The sequence below is a fragment of the Trachemys scripta genome, chromosome 22 (assembly GCF_013100865.1).
Source record: "Trachemys scripta elegans isolate TJP31775 chromosome 22, CAS_Tse_1.0, whole genome shotgun sequence".
Taxonomy (NCBI): domain Eukaryota; kingdom Metazoa; phylum Chordata; order Testudines; family Emydidae; genus Trachemys; species Trachemys scripta.
In genome coordinates, this window is record NC_048319.1 from 4,009,976 (window position 1) to 4,033,619 (window position 23,644).

Genomic DNA, 23,644 nt, shown 5'->3' on the forward strand with positions numbered 1-23,644 from the left:
AAAGGTTGCCGACCCCTGGCATAGAGCATGCACCATCCCAGGAGCTCAGGCATTAACGCAGCCCCGCAGTCCCTCTGTGGGATAGAGTGTCCCTGTTTTCCACATGGGGAAACTGAGGCACGGAGTGGAGAAGTGACTTGGCCATGCCAATATACTGAGTCAGTGTCAGAGCAGGGAACAGAACTCAGAGTCCTGATTCACCGTGCTCAACCACTAGGCCCCACTGCCCCTTACATCTTAATTTCTGGTTTAGGTCAAGAGTGAAATGATTTTGCTGGGTCTTTACCCAGCCCTGCATGGATGTTTCATCGGAGCAGGAAAAACACCACAGCAATTGGCACGCCCGGCAGCTGCTGCTGACGAATCCCAGGACTGGAATGGGGCGGGGGGTGGGCGGTGTGTAGGGATTGAGGGACATCAGCAGAACTGCAGGGAGGGGCTCCACACTGGAATAGGTCCCTGTGGGTCAGGATTGAGGGGCGCTGGCAGGGCTGGGGGGGGTGGCCCAAGGCTGGAATAGCAACAGGGGCTACGGGTCAGGATTGAGGGGCGCTGGCAGGGCTGGGGGGGGGGGGGGCCCAAGGCTGGAATNGAATAGCAGCAGGGGCTGCGGGTCAGGATTGAGGGGCGCTGGCAGGGTGCGGGAACGATAGGTCAGGAACGAGATACGGGTGAAGTTTGCAGACACCTGCCTAAGCTACTGCCCCAGCCAGTGCTACTAACCCCTCACCTCATGAGCCGTAGCGTGCGCTCAGAAAGCTGGGATGCATTATTCATTTTGCACTTGTGTGGGTGAGTTTCTGGCTCTGTGTGTTGGGCTGATTTTTTTTAAAAGCTCCTGTCCCTTTAAATGCACCAATATTACCTGCAAACCCAGCTGGGCTGCATTACTAACCAACCCTGCCAATAAAACAGCTTCCTGGGGGCTTTGTCCTCTGACTCCAGTCTCTGGTGTGCTGTATTCCCCCTGGCTAGGTGAGTGCTGAGGTCTTGCCAGTGCCTGGCTGTGTCTTTTCAGGCCTCAGGGAGACTTGAACAAGTTGCTGGCTCTGCTGTAACTGGGACCCCCTGCTTGTTGCAATGAGCGGCTGGTTTTCTGAAGCCCCTGTTGTTGTATTGTCTATTCCCTCTTTCTGTAACTGGCAAGTGGCCTTGGTGTCTTGGTATCATAATATAAGAACTAGGGGCCACCAAATGAAATTAATGGGCAGCAGGTTTAAAACAAATAAAAGGAAGTTCTTCTTCACACAGTCAACTTGTGGAACTCCTTGCCTGAGGAGGTTGTGAGGGCCAAGACTATAACAGGGTTTAAAAGAGAACTGGATAAATTCATGGTGGTTAAGTCCATTAATGGCTATTAGCCAGGATGGGTAAGGAATGGTGTCCCTAGCCTCTGTCAGGGGGTGGAGATGGATGGCAGAAGAGAGTTCACTTGATCATTACCTGTTTGGTTCACTCCCTTGGGGGCACCTGGCATTGGTTACTGTCAGTAGACAGGATACTGGGCTGGGTGAACCTTTGGTCTGACCCTGTATGGCCATTCTTATGCTCTTTATTACAGCAGACAAGGCTCCCCAGTGTCTGGGCTATGCTTACATCATGGGCCCAAACAGAGCTAGGAAGAGGTGGTGGCCTGACAGGGATCCTCCTGTGTTGCATCATGACATTGGCAGCAGTCTCGCTCTGCCTGAGGCTGGCGATAGGTGATAGGCCCCTTGGCCTGTTCCTGAGGCCTGGCTCCCCACAGCTCTGCCCTCCTGTTCGTGCCAGGGCCAAGCGGCTGTTTTGAGCTCGTGGGAATCCCTGCACCAGGGGCAGGCTGATGGCAAATCAAAGCCGTGTTCGTGTCCACCAGGGGACGCTGCAGCGCGGCCCAGAGGCTGGAGCAGATGTGGCTGCTGGGGATGGACTGATACTAAAGTGACTTTACCGGTCATCTAGGCTGGCACTAGGGCTGTGTGACCCCCTTCTATCTGGGGCAGGCACAGCAGTGACAAGGCAGCCATCACACTGCTGTGCGCCCCCACCCCAACCATGGCCGTGGGTCCCCCTGCCTGGGAGCAAGCCTCCCCCGTCCAGAAGGAGATCTGGGCTGCGTTCATTCATTGGACTCTCTGCTGAGGCTCCCAGCCAGGGCGCTGGTTATGACCATGGTGCCGTGTCGGCTCCTGTTCACCGGGGCCTGGCTGGTGACTCTCGTGCCCTGCCTGGGTTGAGGCTGTTGTGGTTCATGGGGGAGGGACCGATTCCCCTTCCTCTGGGGGTCCTGGCCCCTTTCTCCCTCTAAATGACTCCAAAGGCACTTGCTAGGTGCCTCGCTGTCTTGAAATGCTCCTCTCCAAGCGCTTCAGTCTCTGTTTCTGGGGGTGACTCTCTGCCACCTCCTGGGTGCAGCTAAGGCCTGGATCCCTCGGGCGAGTTGCTCGCGAGGGTCCCTCTATGGCTGGGAATAGAGGGGCGTTTGTGAAGCGCGTTGAGATCCCTCGGGCGGGGGCGCTGGAGAAGGGGCTGAGCGTTCTTGAGACTGGTCCCGCTGAGCGCTAACAACGCAGAGTGGGTTGTTAGAAGGGTCTGGATGCTTCTGTCTCCTCCACTGCCCCCAGCTGCCCGTCCGCACCATGATGCTGCGCTCAGGTAAGATCACGCCCCGGGTGAAGAAGCCCTTCAGCCCCAGAGAGACCACTGGCGATGTGGAGGATCTGGGACCCCCAGCTCGGAAGGCGAGCGCCCCCAGAGGGGGGAAGAGCCGGTGGAGAGGCTGGCAAGAGGACGGCACTACAGGTGAGGGAGCTCAGGCTGGGGAGGGATGGTGTCCCAGGTGCGTTGAGTGCCCAGCGCCTTTCAGAGCTGGTGCCTTGTGCTGACTCTGGGTCCCCCCCCTTCCTATGGGCTGTAACTGCCTGCCCCCTTTGCCTCCCGCAGAGCCCGTATCTCCACTGATGGGAAGGGCCATGAAGGTGCATTTTGAACAGTGTCCATCCAGCCCAGCAAGCAAGGCGGCTTCCCTCCAGATCCCACCCCTGGGCGTCGTCTGCTTCTCTCCCCTGGGCGCGGAGGGTAAGTGAGGCTGGCTGAATTGCTGGACCCCTGATGACCGGACGCTCCCGTGCCCTGCGTCGGGGCTGGTGCCTGAGGCTGGTTGCCCCAGCAAGGGGGCTCGGGCACTGCCTGCCATCCAGGAGCCCTCAGGCAACAGCTGAGTGTGGGGAGGTCCAGGGTTTGGCCCCCACTGAGCTGTCTGGGGGGCCATTGCTGGTCACCCTGGGGATTTAGGGTTTGTGCTGCATGGACATTGACTGGCCTGCATCCCCTCAGCCCTGGCCTGCAGGCTCTGGGCCCTGCCATGTGTTTCCTTGGGCACTGCCCCATTGCGTGCCCCAAAGTCCTAGTTTGTCCCCATTGAGACAGGCGCCATCTTGAAGCCAGGCCTTTGTCCCTCCAGAGCCAGAGAGCCCCCGGGTGCAGAGAGGGAAGCCCAGAGCTCAGCCCATGGGGGGAGTTGTGTACTTTGGGGACCTCCCGCCGGATGAGCCAGAGGAAACCGGTATCTTGAGCCCGTGAGTACGGCACTCACTGTCCCTGGGCCAGGGTGTGTGTGTGGGGGGGTGACTGTACCCCTGAAGCTCCAATCCCCTTTCTCTGCTTCCCCACCCATCCAGCTTCATCCACAAGGCCCTGCCCCCCAGGTCCAGCCAGAAGCCCCCCAGGAAAGAAACCCCCATCAAGACCCGCAGCACCCCTGAGAGCACCCTGGTCCTGGAGCTGGTGAGCCCGGGGGGGGGGGGGAGGGGCTGTCTCTGCAGGGATCAGGCACGTCCTAAAGGAACCAAATTCCTCCCCCCCCAAATCCCGTGGGCCTGGTGCCACTGTATAGGGCATCCTGGCTGCTGCGCCAGCTTGGGGGGTGGCCGGGGGGGGCCTCGCATGTGGTGAAGGTGCTAAAAGTAGCTCCGTGCTCCCTGCTTGTAGGAGGGGATCCTGGTCTGTTGCTCCCTGACATCCAGCCAGGACGCCGACTGCACCTTCCTCACAGACTTCCAGGGGGACGCTTATCGGGTTAGTGCCTGGCAGGGGCCACCAAGGAGCCTGGGGGGTGTGTGATATTTTTTTTTTGGGAGCGGGGGGCAGCCGGAGGGGCTTATCGCCCTTGGAGGTGCAGTGAGGAAAGTAGTGGGGAAATTGGCCCATTCCTCAACACATCCCTGGTCCGCCCACTCGATGGGGATTGAGAGCTGTGTTGTTAACCTGGCCTCCCCTCTTCTGTCCTTTCCTGCAGCCCTCCTGTGCTGATCACTCTGTGGCCTTTCCTGGCCACTGGGAAGTGGGGGGAGAATATTCACTGTTCATCTATAGTTGCAGTGGCTAAAATCCAAATGGCAAGAGTTACTGATCCTCATGCTTCAGGGCACAAGCTGAGCCGGCCTGGGGGGGTCAGGAAGGAGTAGCCTTATCCTGCACACCAGGGAGCTGCTCCATCCTCTGGAGTGTCTGGAGACAGCTGCTCTTGGAGACCAGCTCTGCAGCTAGATGGGCCTTTGAGCTGATTTGCTGCCTCGTCAGTCTCTGGTGCTGAATGAGAAGCCATTACTGGAGGGGTCTTTTGGGGGGGGGGGTGAAGAGGGAGTTGCGGTACAAGGGATGGAGGCTGGACCTATTTAATACTGATCCCTGCTTCCTGCCCCCTGGTTTCCTTGAGGTTTACATGAAGCTGCGCCCCCACGTGCAGGAGTTCCTGGAAACTCTCTCCAAAGCCTACGAGGTACCTGCTGGGCCCATGGTCTCCCTCTCCGACAGCCAGGGCGCTGCATGGGTGTGCTTGGGGGGGTAGGGGGGAGGGAGGAGGTCTAAGGGAGCTGAGACATCTGCGATAGGGAGAGGACCCAGCTGCAGAATCCAGATCGAAAGCCAGGCTTGAATTCGGAGGCCCGTGGGCTTGTCTGGATGGGTGGTGAGGGGGAGGCCGGCTGGGGGTTCATCTCTGGAATCACTGGGTCCCAGGGTCAACCCCCTCTCTGCCACTGACTCCCTGTGTGACCATGTCAGTTCATCTCCCCGTACCTCTGGCTCCCCGCTGGTAACAGCCGGTGATGCTCCTGAGGGAGGAGGGCTGAGGGTGGGGAGTGATTTGGGGCTAACACCATTTGTGTCTGGGAGCTGCTCAGACACGGCCGTGGGGGAGCCGCTCCCAAGCCCTGCTCGCGTGCTCTCCCCAGATCTTTGTCTTCACCACCGCGAAGCAGGACTACACAGAGAAGATCCTGGATGTCTTGGACCCTCAGAAGAAGCTGATCAGGTGATTGTCCCAGGCAAGAGGCGCATGTCTCCTCCCTGCCCCTGCTTGGCTTCTTATCCTGCCCTGGCCTCTCCCTCCCAGGCACCGCCTCTATCAGCAGGACTGCCTCTGCGAGCAGGGTTACTACGTGAAGGACCTCTCCATCCTGGAGAGAGACCTGGCCAGGACAGTGGCCCTGGATGATTCCCTCCAAGGATTCCCTTACCAGGTAACTCGGGGGGGGGGGGGGGGGTTGGATGCAGCGGGAATTGCTCTGCCTGCACAGGATGGGGGTGAGCTCTCCGAAGGCAATGTGACCCTCTGCCTGCTCACCCCATCCAGTGCCATGCAGCGGGTCAGAGACCTACCCCCTCCCACCTCCCGAGGGGAGCAATGTGTTACGTGGCATAGGTGAGGTGTGCTTCCCGTCAAAAGCACAAAAGGGTAATTTTAGCCCCTTTCATCCCCGAGGTTCCTATGGTGCTTTGCAAACAGTCGCACCCCCTGCTGCTGGAATGCAGCCACTTCTGGGGTGTGATGCAGCAGCTAAACAATACCCAGCAAGGCTAGGCTGCTGAAGGTAGGGATTGCCCCATATACGATTGCCCCAGCATCCTGGCTGGAGTCTACACTCTGCCTCTCTGGCATTCCCCTGAAAGCAAACGCCCCAAGTGCCAGGGGCATTAGAGACCACAAGAGGTTGGGTCCTTTAGACCAGGGTCTCCCGTGCTTGATCCTAACTCTGTACCCTTCCTAGCTGAGGTCCTGCTGGGGGTGTTTGCCTGTATACGGTCATGCCTGACCCTTGTGCTGACTGCCCCCTTTTGTGGGAATGGGGCTGTGCAGAGGGATAAACACAGGAGAAAGCAGGATTTTGGAGACAGGTTCCCACCCAGCCTCGCTCTGCAGAGCACGTCGAGTCCAGAAAGAGACCAATATGGCTTCATCAGAAGCTCTTTAATGACCTGAAAACCGAAAAGGAATCCTACAAAAAGCAGAAACATGGACAAATGGCTGAAGAAGAGTCCAGCCAAAGTGCGACAGGCTAATTCCCAAACTGCGTTACCCCTAGCAAGGGACATACCAGGTCCTATAAATACACTAGGAGCAGGAGCAAAACAAAGGAAAGCGTGGCCCACTGAGCAGGGAAGCACAGCGAATAAGGGACGACCTCAAGAAGTCAAAGGTGTTTGTTTAATGCCTATTTTGTTTCTTGGCTAGAAAGGTGCATTTTGATCAGATGGTTAACGCTGCACAATTAACATACTGTACCAACAACAACTGGGGAAGGAATACAAGTCACATGGGGAAAGAACAGGCTAAAGAATAGGTAGCTACATTCACGTTGGCAGGGCCTGATGAAATTCACTCTAGGGTCCTTAAAGAACGAGCTGAAGCAATCTGAGAACCGTTAGCCATTCTCTCTGAGGACTCCTGGAGGATGGGTGAGATCTCGGAGGACTGGCGTACAAAGAGGACCCAGGAAGTTCTAGACCACTCCGCCTCACTTCACTCCCTGGAAAGATACTGGAACCAAATTCTAAACAATCTGTTTGTGAGCACATGGAGGATAATAGTCAGCCTGGATCTGTCCAGAACAAATCCTACCAAACCAACCTAATGCCCTCATTTGATGGGGTTACTGGCCTAATGGATGGGGTGGGGGAAGGAATAGATGTGGTGATCTTGGGTGTGAGTGTGTGTCTTTTGACCGTCTCACCTGAAACTCTCAAACCTGGGAAATGCAATCAAGAGGAAATTGCTCATGGTTGGTGTGTAACTGATACCCAAGTTATCAGTGACTCTCTGTTCAAGGGGGAGGATGCATCTGTGACGGAGCAGGTCGGATTTGACCTGGGAATGTAGCCTGGGAGTTGCATTGAGTTACCTGAGCCAGGAAGGGGGGTGGGAGAGTGAACTGCCTGGGAGACTGAACAAAGGAGAGGAGGAGCGGAGGGGAGGGGAGAGGGAGAGCTGCCGGAGGGATTGGGGAGTTTTCAGTTTTTGGGCTGGGTGGTGCAACACAGGGAACCCAGCTGGGGTCTAAGCTCCCTGCACTCCCCAAAAGGACTCGATTGAGGGGTCCTGGTTGTATCTACAAGCTCTGCTGTAGACTGTGTTCCTGTTAGCCAATAAACCTTCTGCTTTACTGACTGGCTGAGAGTCACGGTGAATCGCAGGAAGCCGGGGGTACAGGGCCCTGAGTCCCCCCACACTCCGTGACAGCATCTAATGGGTCCTGCAAGGCTTCCAAGGGCAGTGGTGGAATCCCCGGCAGTGGAGGTTTAACTGGGTAGACAAACACCCGTCCGGGATGGTTTAGGTTGACTTCGTCCTACCTCAGTGCAGGGGGTTGGACTTGATGACCTCCTGAGGTTCCTTCCAGCCCTGCACCTCAGGGTACGTTCTCCCCACTCCGGCCCCTGGATCTCCAACCTCTCAGCGTTCCCCTGGCTAACTGCGGCCTGGCTGGTGGGACTGACTGGTTCTTGCACAGCCGACGCTTCTTCCCTCTCTGCAGATTTCCAACTGGGTCCCGATCCCCGGCTGGCTGGGAGACCGCCAGGACGAGGAGTTGCTGCGTGTCCTCCCGCTGCTGGGGAAGCTCAGCCAAGCGGTAAGGAGACGAGCGCGCTGAGCCAGCTCGGTCAATATCCCTCTAACCCGGCTGAGGAAGGGGCTGGATGGGATCTCGGCCATTCTCGCCCTTCATGGGCATTGCCCCTCCTTGTGCCTGGAGGCTCAGATGTGCCCTGTTTCTATGGGGACAGGCCCCCAGCTGAACAGTGACATGGTGCCACTCCACTGAGCAAATCGAGGGTTATTGACATGGCAGGATCACCTCCTATCAGCCTCAGGAGTCCATGGTGCAGTTCATCTGCTTAGGAAATAATGCAATGGCAGAACATGCCACATCTTCTCCCCACCACAGGGGGCTGGTCCACTAAAGGAGGACACCCTGTTGGCAGTTACTCGAGCAGGAGCAGGTGGTCTGACTCCCCTGCCTTGTGGGGGATCTTTGTGAGTGTTGCACCCTCCACCTGCTGTGCTTAACTTGTGATGAAAGAGGTCTGGGGCTATGAACTGCCAGGCCCAGAGGTGCCAGGGGCTGAGCCCTGGCACAAATTAAGCACTGCCCACCTGAGCTATAACCTTTGAAATCCCTCTTCCACAGGGTGATGTCCGCACTGAAATCCGGAGGAAATACCGTCTCTGCAGGCTACTGGCTGTGGACTGATGTCTGCCCAGGGACTAAGTGTAGAGGGAAAACCCCATCCCAGAAGTCTGTCCTGATGGGCTGCTCTCAAACATCCCAGATGCAAAGTGCAGCACTGCTGCCCGGTTCCAGTCAGCAACAGCACAAACTTTAGCTCCGCTCCCCTCCTACCTACGCAGCTGGGAAAACGGAGCTTGGCAACCCAACGTGAGCACAGAGGGCAGCTTCCTACAGGGGAAATCCAAATCTGACCCCAAACTTTCAAGATCTACAGTTCAGAAGTAACTAGTGCCTTTGAGTACCTCAATTTTGAGGATCCAACTTGAGAACCTCTTAAAGGTGGCTTTTTTTTTCACCTGCCCTGACAAATCAGGCCACTTAAACGTGTCCCAGATGGGCACCTGGACTCAAGTTAAGAAAATCTTGGAGGGGGGTGTATATTAACCCAAACAAAGACCCTTTGAAAGCTTCCCTTTTACTTACTCAGTGCTCTTCAAACTGCAGAGGGAATCTTCCTTTGTCTCCTTCTAAAGCAACAACTTCCCTGCAGGCCTTTGCAACCCAAGCTTTGCAGCAAGTTCCCAGTGCATGAGAAACTGAAAATGAAACAGACTAGAAACAAAAGTTGAAACTGACCAGTCTCTGAGCTGAGAGAAATGCAAACGGCTGAAGGTAAACTCCACTTAAATTCTATTGTTGCCTTTGTATTAAGCTGGGCTGTTTGTATTGGCTTTGAAACCTGTGTCCGTAGAACAGTTTAAAACCAAAACCCCTTTGAGACAGTTTGTTCAGCCAGAGGACTGCATTTAAGGCTTGTTGTCCCAGAGTGGCTGCAGTCTAGCATCTCTCAGTGTGACATGGTCACTGGCTTGTGCAGCTCTGCCTGCTGCTAAGATTTCTCTAGTGGTACATTCGCACCTGCCTCTTGTGTCTTTGTCGCTCGCCTCCTGAATTCTTCCAGCTCACTCAAGGCCTCGCTCTTCTCCCTGGGTGGGTCAGTGGAGAGCAAGCCAGGCATTCCCTGTAGCCACTCCAGGAGCTGATGGAGCGTGGGCAGGTCCTGGTGGGAGAGCTGAGCTGTACACAGGGAAGCCGGGAGGGGAATTCTGGTCCCTGACAGGAGAAGCAGGACTTGCAGCCAGCCTTGGTTTTCAATTTTCAATCTGTTGCGTGCCACTGTCGTGCCAACGTATCTCCCCACCATAGTGGGAACTGAGCCGCTTGGGTGAGCTGGCTGGCATAGGCAACCCTGGGCGCTTGGCACTCTTGGGTCACATAGTCCAGGTTCTGCAGTGAGCCACCAGCGCTCTGAAGCCGTAACTGCAGCTAGTGCTAGGTGTTGTGTTCAGTAAGGCCATCCCTGGGCCCAAGGAGCTGGGGTGGGTCAGCGATGGACCCTCCAACTCAGCTGCGCCAAGTAGCTCTTTCCAGGCAAAAGGTTGATCTTCTTCCCTCCCTGCCCTACGGACGCCTGCCTCATGATCATCCACTGCAAGGCAGCTGTGTAGCCCTTGTGCCTGGGGTGGAGTAAGATTTTTGTGTGTTGTGGGCTTTCCCTGTTTTAAGGGCTGTGTGCTGAAATTCCCAGCTGGACTCTTGTAACTTTGTTCTTTCTTTGTAACCTTTGTTTGTTTAATAAAAACCAAAACCAACTCCTCATCTCTATGCTGCTCCCTTCCCCACAGCTGCCTGCTTGAGTGCAAATGGCCTGAAACCGACTCACTCGAGCCAGAGGGGAAACTCTCTCTTCACTGCTGGTGGTAGAGGGCTGCTGGCTTGGAGGCAGCCCAGCCCTGTAAGGCGCTAGATCTGGGGTAGTCCCTGCAGGGCACCAGTAATACAGCATTAGCTGGTACCTCAGCAGGGACAATCTGCCCCACTTCTGAGCCAGGGATGGCCAGACCAGGGAAGCCCCAACTGTCTCCATGAGGGGTCTGTACATCTGCTCCCGGACTGCTGCTTGTGAGAATAGGCACAAGTTTCCCCTACATCTGCAGCCTTGGGCTGGAGCTGCTCCCACAGTAGGTGCTCTGGCTGGGTTACAGGGAGGTTTGAGCCAACCACACTGGGTCTCTGAGCTCAGGCAGAGACTCATGCCGCTAGAGCCAGAGGTCCCAGGCTGGGGGGGTCTGGGAAGGGTGAGTTACTGAGCCAGACTTTCCCTTCTGAAGGAGACTGGGGGTGTGACCTAGCTGCCTTCTCCAGCCATTGGGAAATGGGGGTGCTTCATGGCATAGGGCAGGCTGGAGCTGGGGCCTTGGGGTAGGGGCCCCAGCCTGTTCCAGGAGCTGAGGAATGCCCTGTCTCCCAGTCACCACCAGCTCAGTTATGGTGGCAGGGGCAAGCAGACATCCTAGCAGCCGGCCTCACTCCTCCCCATGCACAGGGGCTGCAAACCCCAGTAGCCAGAGGTGGGAAGTCTCGGTCTGGTTCAGCAGCCGCCTAGCCTAGCTCTCTGGCTGATAACTGCCTGGGCCCCCAGCCCTGCCTCTGCCACCCTCTGTGGAATCCAGCCAGATCCCATCCCCAGCTCCTGTAACTCTATCCTCAGGGCCCCCCCTTCTGCTGGGCTCAACACCGAGCACATGGCCACTGCTGAACAAAGGGCGCTATTGTCAGAGAAGCCCTTAGATCACCCCATCCCAGAGGATTTCAGCCCAGCTCTCAAAGCAATTATGGGGCGGGGGAAAGAACCGGTAGCCACCAATAGTACTGCTCTCCCCCGCCAGTGCCCTGGGCTGTGAGAGAAATCCCAGCTGCACAGGGGCCACGCTTCCTGCAGGAGTCTGCTATCCGATCCACCCCCAGTGCAGTGAGAAACCTCCTCTCTGCTTCAACCTCCCCTACGGCCAGGGTAGCTGGGTTCTGTTCTCTGGGCTGGGGCCTGGATTCTCTACCCCTGACTGGCTGGGGGCCGTGAGCAAGTCACTTCCTCTCTGTGCTTTGGGCTCCCCCTTGGAGTCCTGCTGTTAGGGGAAGAGAGCAGAGAGGGAGGCAGCTCTGAATTAGGCAAAGGGGCAGCCGCAGGGACCAAGCTTCTGTCCTGTGAGACGGATGGGCGTGAGGGGTTGAGATTCAGGAGACCTGGGCTTGATTTCTGGCTCTGCCACAGATTCTGGGGTTGAGTTTACTTGGGCAAGTCACTCCATCTGTGCCTCGGTTTCCCCTCTGTAAAACAGAGATGGTAAGACTGGCCCACAGTGCTTTGAGATCTAAGGATGGAACATGCCATGCAAGTTAAGAGCTGGGCTGGGACCGGATGGCTGTGCACGGAATGAACCAGCTTTAACCCTTTCGGTGCTGGGCAGGGGTGTGGACCTGATCACCGTACAGTAAAGGAATGGTTAGGGTAGTTACACACCCAGTGCAATCTTAGCTGGACCCAAGCCCCTGGCTCTGAGATGTGGGTGCTACAGGGGGGACACTCCTGAGACCCAGTTACATTCCCCTGGTGCTGGTTTTAGGGTACTGAGAGTTCATCAAATCTAACGACCCACAGGGACCGTTACCCTCATCTAGCTTGATCTGCGGAGCACAGACTACGGAGGGCTGCATGGCGAGTCCTGGATCCAGCCCGTATCTTGTAGCGGAGCTAGCATATCTTACCTAGGACTGGACGTCAAGGGGTAGAGAATGTACCACGTCCCCAGGTAAGTGTGTTCCAATGGTTAATTCCTCTCACTGTCAAACATGCGCCTCTTAGTTCTAGGCTGGATTTATCTGATTTCTATTTCCAGCCCGTGGCTTGTTCTGCCTTTGCCTGCTAGATCTAAGAGCCCTCTGCTGCTAGTGGGCTCTTCCTCGTGCAGGTACTTGGTCTCCTCTAAAGGGCTGATGCTACTTCCAGAGAAGCCCTTTGGGTAAGAGCAGCCTAGCAGAGGTCAGGCTGCCTGGGTCCCAATCCCAGCTCTGCCATTGGGACTTGCTGGGTAATATTTTTAAGCCCCCTTCCCTCAGTGCCTCAGTTTCCCCACCTCGTGTTTGTATTACAGGAACACTAACCCCCCTTGTGCTAAGCAGGGTATGGAAGCTCTTACAGCCTAAACAGCCAAGGGGCAAGAGGGGGGAAACTGAGGCACCGGCCTATTTCCCCCACTTGGGAGTGCCCCATTCCATGCCCTTATCCACTGGCCCATGGGGGTGAGCGGTGCAGAATCGGGCCCCAGAACCCCCCCTCCCCGGCAGGGTGTGGCTGCAAAGCGCTTTGGGATCCTCCGCTGGCGGGGTCCGAGCCCTGTGGCCCGGGTTAGGGGCCGGGGGGCGGCCCCGCCTGCGGGGATTGGCCGGGCCGGGCCGGGAGGGGGGAGCCGCCTCGGCCAGGCACGAAACTTGACTCGCGTTTTCATTCAAACTTGCAGCCGAGGCAGCGGGACGGAGCCGAGCGCGGTGAGCCGGCCGGGGGCGCAGGCGGGGTCTGGGGATGGGGGGCTCGGGGGAGGCAGGTCGGAGGGAGGTTCGGGGGTTGGATGTAGGGGAGCGGGTTGAGGGGGGAGGTGGATGGTGGTTGTGGGGGGCAGTTGGGGCGATATGGAGGGGGTAAGGGCAGGGGTGGATGTGGGAGGCTGTTGGAGGCGATGGGGGCAGGGATGGATGTGGGGGACGTTACAGAGGGGGCGGGGTCAGAGGTGGATGTGGGGGGCAGTTGGGGCGATAAGGGGCAGGTTTGGGTATGGGGAGATATGGAGGAGGCAGCAGGGTTGGATGTGGGGGGGCGATAGGGGACAGGGTTGGATATGGGGGGCGGTTGGGGGCGATAGGGGGCAAGGGTGGATGTGGGGGAACCGGGGGGGACATGGAGGGAGAAGGGATGGGGGACTGAAGGATTCAAATCCATTTGCACTCTGAGCTCTCGACTTTGTTTGAAGTGGCCCTTTCTAAACAGAACAGATCCCCCCCCATCGCCCCCCCTTCCCACTAGACGTGTGGGGAGATTCCTCTCCTTGTCTAACTTAGGGTCACTCTGAGGGGCCGGCTTTGGCTGGGGCCCCCAGGGGAGGGAGGAGGTGTCTCCTCTCTGCTTTCCATCAGCACGGGAGGAGGGGGGCAGTGGAGATCTTGGGGGGACACTAGTCTCCCCATTTTCCTAGCCTGGGGGCAAAGATGAAATGCTTTGATATGTGTGGGCGGGGAGGGGGGAGGTTGGTGTAATTTCCCAGCTGCACTGGGGATGCTGCTGTCACAGAAAGGGGGGAGGCAGAGGGAGGGGCTGTGGCTTTCCTGACACATGTGGACGAGACCTGTTTGCTTAGGAGCCCTGTGCGTCTATAACCCCCCCCACTCCCGCCCAGGTGTCTCCCAGATCCCAGTACATAGGACTGGGTCCAGCAACTTTGCTTCCAGCTCCAGGTCTGGAGCCGATGGCTGGCGGGGGGAGATCACCTCCCTGTGGGATAATATTGCCCATCCAGATGCATTGTGGGGGCAATTCTCCTCCTCCCGGATTTGGCTGGTAGCGGAGATGAGATTCCCCCCGTTGATCTGTGCCCCGTGGCGATTCCCGTCTCCCAGCAACATGGCACCCATGGGTGTGGGTCGCGTGTCCTCTGTCCCACTGCAGTGAAGAGGCCCCTGTTATAAGGACACAGCTTCCCCATGGCATATTTGGGGGCTGTCCCTGAGGGGTCATCCAGCCCATGGGCTGTACCCCACAGGGCCCCTGGTTCCCATGTTGGGGGAGGGACGAGTTCTGTCTTAGACTGGGGAAAACGCTGCTCAGTGGCCCATTCATCCCCTGATTCCCAGGGGGCTCCGTCCTGCAGCCCGCATGGAGACAGATCTCTCCCCAAGTCCCCTGGCTCCAGTCACACCTGGACCCTGCGGGGTCTGAAATCCAAACCGCACTCTGGGGGGCAGCCCCATCCCAACCCCCTTCACAAGCTGTGGGACAGCCGGGCTGTGCCCCGATGGGAGCCCTGGGCCTGCACAGTGCTGTCCCAGAGGTAGCAGCCTCCATCCGGCTTCAGAGTCTCCGCTGCGTCTTCCGGCTACAAGAGGCGCCTGCTCCCCGGGGAGGCCGAGGCCTGTCTCCGCTAAGAGCACTGAGCCCCCAGCCCTGATCCTCGGGGCCAGCAGGAGAGAAGGGATCACAGCACCCGTCCCCCCAAGAGAAATCCTGCCCCAGCCCCTCTGGGGGATTCCCTGCCCCCCATAACATGGAGCTCCCCCCCAAACAGATCTGCGGTGACAGCTGCTTTTCAGGCATCAAATCAAATCGAATACAATGTCCCTGTCAGTCCCTACCAGCCCATGAGAAACACTGCTGGAAGAGCTTGGCATATTGCATTTTCCCAGGAGCAATGAGAGGGAGTGGGATCTAGTGGTTAGAGCAGGGGGGCTGGGAGTCAGGATTCCCACTGGTTAGCGCAGGTGTGGGAATCTGGACTTCCCACCTCTGAGGGGAACAGGGTCTCGTAGTTAGAGCCCAGGAGTCAGGACTGCCGGGTCCTCTCCCTGGCTCTGCTACTGATTTGGGGGGTTGCCTTAAGCAAGACCCTTCCCCTCTCTGTCTCTCAGCTTCCCCGTCCATGACCGTGAGACCCGCCTGCCAGGAGCGCTGATGAGCCCTGGGGATCGCCAGGGACAGGAGGGGGGTCGGACACCCTGTTCTCTCCCCCGGGCTCTGACGAGTCTCTGCCTTGCAGCCCCACCCCTCCAGCCATGACCGCCCCCAAGGCCCCGGCCAGCTGCCACCAGCTGCGAGAGTTTGACAGCGTCAAGGACTCCATTGCCGACCTCATCAACCAGCTGCAGGACATCGACCCGAGCCGCCTCTCCTTCTCACCCTTCCTGGACCTGGACACCCAGATCTCCCTGGCGCCCGTCTCCGACAGCCCCGAGTCCTCCGTCGAGGAGCTGCACTCCACCTCCGAGGAGGAGGCCTCCCTCAGCCTGGCTACAAGAGACTCTCCAGGGCCAGAGGCTGAGCCGGTGGAGGGGATGCAGAGCCAGGGGGCTGGGCCTCTCCTGGGGGAGGACCCCCAGCCTTCCACGGTGCAGGGGGACCCCGGGCTTCCCGTGGCAATGGACCCCAAAGACCCCATCCTTCCACTGGGCTGCGACCCACGGGAGACTGGCAGGGCGGGGCCTGGAGGCAGCGTGGTGGTGGCGGTGCCCAAGGAGACCTGCTTCCTGGACAGGGTGGGGGCAGAAACCCCCATGGTGCAGCACATGGAGCACCTGCCCGCCGGCAGGGAGCCAAGCAGGGCACAGCCCTACAGCGAGGGGCCAGCATGCCCCACGGCCAGTCGGCCTCTCCCCAGGGAGGAGCAGCCGTTCCTCGGCTCGGGTGTGGAGCCGGTTTCCTGTGGCCCCGAGGAGCCCGCCCCTCGCCCGCCGGGGAAGTGCTGTGGCTGCTGCACCAGCTCCCACCTGAAGGCCGTGTCCTCGGTCTTCGTCTCGCTGCTCCTGGCGCCCTGGGTCCTCTACGGGCTCTATTACCTCCTGCCCTTCGAGCCGCCGCTTTGCCCGGACCTGGCCAGCCGTGCGGCCTTCGCTCTGCGCTGCCTCCTCATCGCCGTGGTGCCCAGCATGCTTGGTAAGGCCGGGGTGGTCAGGCTTCAGGGCCCGGGCAGGGGTCAGGAGGGAATTGCATCTCCTCCTGGCAAGCTTCTGGGGGACCCAAGCTGTCCCCCTGCCTGCCAGCGCCCCCCAACCCATTGTGGCTCTGTCCCTGGTGCACGTTACCCCGATGCACATCAGGATGGTGGTGTTTGCACACTCACCCCTTGCACTGGTGAACAGTGCGACTGCACGAGGGGGCAGGGTGATGAGGGGCTGGTCCTGTTGCTGGTTTGGCCACCAGGGTTCTAGTCCTGGCTTTCGGAGGGAGAGTTATTGAGCAGTGAAAGCAGGGGGCCGAGGCTCTTGGCCGCTATTCCTGGCTCTGCCACTCACTATGTGACCGTAGGCAAGGCCCCGTCCTGTGCCTCAGTTTACCCTGCTGTAAAATGAGGATAATGACACTGTCAGGGAGCGGGGGGCAATTGGCATTTTTCAGACCTGGGTCATGGCAACATCTCCTTAGGAACCCGGACAAAGAGAGCAGAATTCTGGCTTTCCTTCCGACCCGTCTGCCTTTCTTGAGACCCTCACACAAGGGTCTCAGGATCTTTCTCTCGACTCCTGCGTCTTGGCCGGAGCCCGACGCTAATGCTCTGTGCTTCCCCTTGGGCACGTGGGTATTTGTGAGGGGATCCCCTCCCAGGAGACCTTCCGCCGTTCATTTTGGATCCCTCATTTGGGCTGTTGTGAAGGGGTCTGGAGCCCCAAGGGCAGCAGACTTCCCATGCTCTGCAATGCGAGGCACCAAGACATTCACCCTGCCCTGCTGGTGACAGACAGCCACTTCCTACTGGGCCTGGCGTCACCAGCGACGCTGCTCCCTGGACCTCCAGGAAGTGTGGGTGCATCTGCCCAGTGCGGCCACACCAGGCTGGATGGCTGATCGGGCTGCTGTCAGCTGGGGTTCCCCTCTGCCTTCTCATTTCCCCCTTCCCTCCCTGCTCTGGCCATGGTGCTGAATGCAGGAGAGGGAAGACGTGCTCCCCACCCCAGTTAATTTCTTTGCATGCTGATTGCTTTCCATGGGGTGCCGGGTGGCTGGGGCTTGCCAGCTCCAGTCGCCAATTCCTCCTTGTTACCCAGCAGCAGGGTCTCTGGGATGTGCTTTGACTTGGCAATGGAAATCTCCCTCTAAGTGAGGCCAGGGTGTGGACAGCTCCCAGAACAGCCACCAAGAGTGACCCATCACCCTCTGATGTCCTGGGAAGATCCCGCTCCTGATTCCAAACCAGGACTTTGGCACCCGCCCTGTTTTAATCCGTCCCAGGTTTTGCACTGAGCCCAGCGCCTGCTGGGGGCAGGACTGTGGGTGCTCAGGGCCTGATCCAAAGGCCATCTGCTTGTTTCATAGGATCATAGAAGATCAGGGTTGGAAAGGACCTCAGGAGGTCATCTAGTCCAACCCCCTGCTCAAAGCAGGAACAACCCCAACTAAATCATCCCAGCCAGGGCTTTGTCAAGCCGGGCCGTAAAAACCCCTAAGGATGGAGATTCCACCACCTCCCTAGGTTTCCATTGGATCTGTTTGACGCTGGCTCCTAGAGAGTGCTGTGAGGTCACCCCTGTAGGGCAGACATGGCCCCTGGAGCCTACTGTCCTATAGCTCACTGGGGAGTCTCCACCCCTCCATGGCAGGAGCACAATACCCCCACCATGGGTCCGAGCAGCTTGCATGGGGCTGCAGAGACCTCGCTTACTGGCCGTGGGGAAGACCTGCCAGGTCCCCAGTCCCCTCCCTGATGGCTGAGAACAGCTGGTTATTCCACGAGCAGGGGCAGTGGCAGAGCTGGAGTCTATGGGGGGAAAAGGAGTCGCCCCAATGCACCGTCACTGCTTTGATTGTCAGCTAAGCCCCCTGATCCCGCCCCAGTGCTGGCAGAGACCTTTCCACCCCGAGCCGAGCCAGGAATGTCCTCTAGGCCTGACTCCCGTCTCCAGCCACCCGAGCTCCGTCTCCCACGCCCAGCTGCTCCCTGGACTGGACATTCTGGCCGGACCCCAGCCCCCGTCTGTCTCCTGTGGAAGGCGCTCGGGGAGACGGTTTAATTACAGAGAAAATTCCTCCGGGTCCCTTTGTTATCTGTGTAAACAGCAAGTGGGCCAGGGAGCAAACACGGGGCTGTTGGCCTGGAATTGGATTTTGGAAGGATCCCTGAGCCCAGCATTCCTGCCTTAATGAGAGAGGCGTGGGAGCTGCTGTAGCAGCTGCGTGGCCGGTCCCTGAGCCGAGGGAGACTCTCTGATCAGGCACTAAACCAAAGGCACTTGTCACCAGGGTCACCTGAGCACCTGGGTGTCTAGTCCGGAGGTGTGCAGTGGGCTGAATGCGCTGAGCTTTGCATGACCTGCTGGCTTATCCTCTCCCTTCCCTGGGTGCTGGGGGGGGTGGTGGCCTAGACCCACTGCTCACGCTAATTTGCTGTGCACCTCCTGAGCATGCTGTCCCCGAGTCCGTTATAATGGAACCTGACCGTCTGTTATAATGATTATTGGGAGCGTGGTCATGGCCGGGAGCCCCCAGGCACGGCACGGGACCCGTGAGGTTAGGTTCTGCACAAACACGGCCCTGCCCCAGGATCGAGGTTCCAGCCCCCCTCCGGCCCCAAAAGCTGCACTCATCAGAGGACATTTACCATCCCAGTGTTGCATGCACTAATAACACCCATCTGCAGCTGGTAGGAGGCTGAGTGGGGAGGGATCAAAAGGGACCCCCCGCTTCCCTGCCTAGGGACCCAGTTCTGAGCCTCTGCTGGCACTCGTCAGATCAGGGCAGCCAGCTCCGTCTGCCCTTGAATGTTTGGTGGTGGCTTTTGATTCCTGTCCTCCAGGGAATTAATTCAGGGGAGAAAATCTCACTGCGACCGGGAGGCTTTCTGATGAGGGGTGGCAGGGGTATCCGCTGGAGAGGAGGAAGGGCAACAGGTCTGACCCTCGAGTGATTGCTGTAGCCTGTCCTGGGGGGAGTCCTGGCTGCCCTCTGAGACCGACAAACCGAGGCTTGCCCTTCTTGCACGGTGGGGAAGGTTTAGCACAAGTGACAGGCAGATTGCTGGCCTCCCGGCTCAGCAGGAGACGGGTGACCGGCCCTGGCAGGATGGGGCCCGCCTGCTGTTTGCAGCAGCACTCCCCAGCCCCAGTGCAGCCACACATTCAAGGCACAAAGCTAGTGCAAACCAACAGCTTTACGTGTAGGATCAGGTGCGTGTCTCATACTTCTGCTCCTGGGGCCCACTGTGTCCTGCCTTGTGCCTCGCCAGCCAATGGACTCAGCCCTCTGACACGTATTTCCATCCATTGGTAACTGTAGTGCCAAGCACTTTGCACCAAGACTGATGCTTATTATCGCCATGGTACTGAAGGGGAAACCGAGGCACGCAGCTGCTGAATGACTCATCTGAGGTTACACACACTGGCAGAACCCCAGAGACAACCCAGAAGTCCTGGCTGCCATCTACCTAGGGTATTCATGGCTCCTATTTCTGTAGTGCCTGAGTGTCTCAGTCTTCATCCTCCTTACCTCCCTGTGAGGCAGGGCCGGGCCGGGGATCTGCCGTGCAGTGAGGCTGTGACCTACCCAAGACGTAAGAAGTCTGGCAGAGCAGGGAATTGAACCTGGGTCACTCGAGTGCCACCCTAACCGCTGCAGTGGTCTTCCCTAAATGCCCAGGACTACAGGCCCTATTAACTCTTAGCTCTTTGTTTGGTACAGCTCCGAGCACGTGGTGGTCACTGAATGGCTACTGATAAAATAGGGAGGAGTTGTACGCAGGGACTGGGCAAGCCACATTTACCCACGGGCTCTACCGAGCCCACGAGCTCTTTTGTTTTGGGGACAGGAAACATGGGGCGTGGCGCTGTCGGCCGAGAGCGGCTCTGTCTCAGCAGGACCCCGGCGAGGGCTGGAATCGGCGCTCAGAAGCATGAAGGGGTCTGGGTTTGGCTGCGGTGTCTGATGCAAACCTCTCCCCTTCTGCCCCCAACCCACCCTGCCCGTAGGTGTCATGTTCGGGGCTCTCGCCAAGCTCTGCTCGGTGGCCATCGACCCACTGGACACACGCTCCCCGCCCGTCCTGCTCCACCGGCTGTACGTCGCCAGCTCCGTGGAGCAGCTTGTCATCTTCGGCCTCAACACGGTGGTGCTGGCCACGTTCCTGGCCCAGGAGCACCTGCACCTCATCCCCATTCTGGCCGGGCTCTTCTCCGTCGGCAGGTGAGACGCTGGGACCAGGGAGGGCAGTGGGCAGCATGGACGATGCACCCAGTTAACTCCCTTCCCCCCCCCACACCCCCCCCCCCGCCCCCCCCCCCCGAGATTCAGTGAAATGCCTCTTGTCCGGCCCCCTCCTTAGTAGAGACACAGCTCGGGGGTCTGACATGCTGCTCTTGCCCACTGTAGTGCCACTGAAGCCAGTTCACACCAGCTGAAGACCTGGCTCTCCAGTGGGAACTGAAGCGCTCAGCGATTTTAGGTGCAGTTCCCCCTAACTGCAGCTCCCCACTGAGCTGCTGGCCCCTCCCGGCCTGTTGCTCGCCTCAGGGACCGTCGTGAGAGATTCCCGGCCCGTTGCTCGGGCTGCGTTGCCTTCCGGAAACTCCCTTCCCCCGTTGGCATAGCCGGGGGCCGGCCCGGAGCAGCACCCCCAGAGCGGTCAGGCCCATAGAAGTCAGTAGGCACCACAGTGGTATAACAGACAGGAGAGCTCCTCAGAGCCTCTTGTTTATTTCCAGCCATGTTGTGAGCCAGATCTCGTTGGCACGAGTGTAACCCTGATTGCATCTTCATGGCCGGCTGATTTCTTCAAGTGGGGAGAGCTGGGGGAGCTTCCCACAAGAGTCTGCAGCCTTGGTCTCAAATGAATGGCCGGAGGAGGCTGTGATGGGTACTGGATAGAGCAGAGTTGACGTCAGCCACTTGGCCCTTTAACCTCCCACGTAACTGCATGATCCTCGCGTTCTCCCCCACCCTGGTCTCAGCTCCTGTTCTCCATGAATTGCGTAAGCTCCCCGGGGCAGGGAGTCCATCTTTACCACTCGCCGCTGCTGGGCGCTACATGTACTAGTCACCTGGCGAGCTGCCCTCCGTTGCGCTGGGGATGGGTAGCGAACTCTCTGCCCTTTGTGCTGCAGATGCTGTTACTGGATCAGCCTCCACGTCGGCAGCGCTTACCGTGGCTTTGGCTTCGGACTCTCTTTCTTCCCGGCCCTGGCGATGACCGTCTACAACCTGTTCTGTCTGTACGACCTGGGCTTCGCCTTCCTCTTCGCGCCCTCTCCAGCGGGTGGGGGCGGCGGCGGGGCCACGCCTGCCCCCACGCGGGAGCCGGCGAGCCAAGGCACTTGAAGGAGGAGACGGCATAGGATGGGGAGAGTCGTGAGCTCCAGCAGCCTCCAGCTCTGAACAGCTGCTCCAACCCAGCTTGGATCAATACTGAGGCAGCGTAAAGCATCCCTCCTCCAGTCCATCCCCAGCTGTGCCCTCCCACCCCTGAGCTGGGCAGTGCTGAGGGATGGACGAGCCCCATAGCTGAAGGCAACTTCTTAGCAAGCACCGTAGTAAGGTCACTAAGACACCACAGAGCAGCAGGGCCCAGCACAGTGCTACCACACAGAATGGGAAGGGCTTTTCCCAGCCGAACGCCTGCAGCGTGCAAAACTGCTCCGGCAAGCTTCTGCTCCTAGGAATACTGTAACTGACATTCATTCCTGCCAAGGGAGATCCCCTTGGTCTCTCCCTTCCTCCCTCCATCCCAGCCTTCCCCGGGGCTGTGCGGTGTGCCAGGGGCACAGCTGTCTCTGCAGCCTGGCCAAGGTTAATCTGAGCCCAGAGGAGAGCGGCTTTAGCCTCTCCCTTTGATGTGGCCTGGTCCTACCTCCCTCTGGCATGCTGCAGCCAGGGCAGGGAGATGAGCAACTGTAGTGTCCTAATGACCGGCTAAGCCTGGCAGATCGGGTCATGTGGGCAGACCTGGGCTAAAAGCCTGGCTTGGTTGCCCTTGAAAATTAGCCTGAACGCCCAGGAGAAGGCTCTGAAATCCTCAGCCCCAGCCCTGTCATTTGTCTTGCTGTTTCCTCCACGGGGCCAGGGCGCCTCACGGACACTGCCCGGCCCCTGTAGCAGTGCCCAGAGGAGCCGCCCCCCCACATACAGGCAGGTTACAGAACACAGACTGCAGGCACAAGCCGCGTACTCAGTTGTGTGAGTGGCTGGGGGGTTAAGCCCTTTTCTGTGCATTTATCATCCCAAATACTCTTGATCAAAGTGACTTTCTGAGTTAAGAGGGGCAGCGGTGGCTCGCTGGGAGAGAGGATTTCATCCAGAGCAGAGCAGTAGCCAGTGGGCTTGATCCAGCATTGCCCTGCTCCTCAGGGGGGTACGTAACCCACGGCAGGGTGCTCCCTGCTCCCAGAGCAGAAGGGTGACGATTGGTAGAGAGGAACGGGAAAGCAGGCTGGCTGGGGGAGGGTGTGGATGCTGGCTGGTGAGCTGTGTGGGATGCAGGGGGCAGGAGCAAGCCCGGGTGGCGGGTAAGCAGTGGGTGGAAGGGGAGCTGGTTGGTTGTAGTGTGACAGGAGACAGCTGTTAGTGCTGTTGGGGGGGACATGCCATGGTGTTGTGGCAAGATGCAGTGCTGGGCCCAGGACCTTACAGAGACAAGGCAGGTGAGGAAATAATCTTTTTTTGTCCCTCACCCCTAGAAGTCAGGCCACTAAAAGACAACACTTCCCTCACCTCGGCTCTGTCTGATCACCACTAAGAGTTCGAACTCCCCCACCACTGCCTGAGGCAGAAAAACACCTGCCAGGATCTCGGCTTCCTCCCTGCCGTGGATGATTTGCCAGGACGGCATAGTCCCTTTCCTAGGTAACCCCACTTCTGCTCTGCCCAGAGGGGACAGCACCTGAACTGTGAATTCTGAGAAGGGAAACTTGGGGCAAAGCTGCCCCTCCCCCAAGGCCAAGCCCCTCAGTTCTGTTCCTGGAGCAGAAACCTGCCTCCCTCCTCTACTTGTACAACCCCTGTGCAGGCCTGGGCCCAGCGCCGCAGCGGCAGGAACTCCCTTAAAATCCACGCGGAGGGTCCGCTCGGCCGCTTCCTGTGCAAAAAGGCCCTTACATGTAGTGACGGTGGCCACTGCTCTGCTGGTTCCTTGCAGAAACTACCCGGGCAAAAACCTCTGAACAAAATAAAGTATTGTTTCTACCTCTTCAGGCCCTGCCGCGTCTCTTAGTGGAAGGGGGAGCGGTGCCATTGAGGGATTTCGGCAGCACAAAGCGATAGCGGGAGCTGGTTGCAGGAGTGCAGGCCCAGAGCCTCACAGAACAGCCTTAGGCACCAAGCTGTGATTGCTTTCAATGGGCATCAGGTTCCTAAAGGCCTCTGATGCTCTGGGCTGAAGAGACCAAGGCTTGGTCCTTTGTTACCTAGCAAGATCCATGGAGCTGTGTACGCCAAGCAGTACAGGTACCAGCTTAATATTCCCCCACTCCCACCTGCAAAGCGGCATCGGCTCACGGCCTGTGAGGCGTCAAACACCCTCCTCCAGCGAGAAGAGGGGCAGGTGACTGGATGGAAAATCCTCTCCCAACTCATCAGT

The 23,644-nt window shown here is 58.5% G+C and overlaps 2 protein-coding genes across 3 annotated transcripts; both read left to right on the forward strand.

The window, feature by feature from the left end:
* The first annotated feature begins 3,371 nt into the window (after positions 1–3,371).
* LOC117868740 (CTD small phosphatase-like protein 2-B) lies at positions 3,372–9,256 on the forward strand. Of its 2 annotated transcripts, XM_034754921.1 has the most exons (7): positions 3,372–3,765; positions 3,970–4,056; positions 4,697–4,759; positions 5,214–5,293; positions 5,375–5,501; positions 7,794–7,889; positions 8,448–9,256. In XM_034754921.1, exons 3-7 carry the CDS (start codon positions 4,703–4,705, stop codon positions 8,508–8,510), a joined length of 423 nt encoding a protein of 140 aa, XP_034610812.1. In that variant the 5' UTR covers positions 3,372–3,765; positions 3,970–4,056; positions 4,697–4,702; the 3' UTR covers positions 8,511–9,256. The 2 variants fall into 2 exon arrangements, with proteins under 2 accessions (XP_034610812.1, XP_034610813.1); XM_034754922.1 differs by lacking the exon at positions 3,372–3,765 and having other exon boundaries at positions 3,914–4,056.
* Positions 9,257–15,146: 5,890 nt separating this feature from the next.
* LOC117868905 (transmembrane protein 79-like) lies at positions 15,147–23,223 on the forward strand. The gene is made up of 3 exons (XM_034755284.1): positions 15,147–16,023; positions 20,046–20,259; positions 21,177–23,223. Exons 1-3 carry the CDS (start codon positions 15,147–15,149, stop codon positions 21,388–21,390), a joined length of 1,305 nt encoding a protein of 434 aa, XP_034611175.1. The 3' UTR covers positions 21,391–23,223.
* The last annotated feature ends 421 nt before the right edge of the window (positions 23,224–23,644 follow it).

Coding starts and splice junctions, on each gene's coding strand:
- LOC117868740 (XM_034754921.1), top strand. CDS start 4,703: ATGAAGCTGCGCCCCCACGTGCAGGAGTTCCTGGAAACTCTCTCCAAA. Junction 5,502..7,793: donor TCCAAGGATTCCCTTACCAG/GTAACTCGGGGG, acceptor CCCTCTCTGCAG/ATTTCCAACTGGGTCCCGAT. Junction 7,890..8,447: donor TGGGGAAGCTCAGCCAAGCG/GTAAGGAGACGA, acceptor CCTCTTCCACAG/GGTGATGTCCGCACTGAAAT.
- LOC117868905 (XM_034755284.1), top strand. CDS start 15,147: ATGACCGCCCCCAAGGCCCCGGCCAGCTGCCACCAGCTGCGAGAGTTT. Junction 16,024..20,045: donor CGTGGTGCCCAGCATGCTTG/GTAAGGCCGGGG, acceptor CCCTGCCCGTAG/GTGTCATGTTCGGGGCTCTC. Junction 20,260..21,176: donor GGGCTCTTCTCCGTCGGCAG/GTGAGACGCTGG, acceptor TTTGTGCTGCAG/ATGCTGTTACTGGATCAGCC.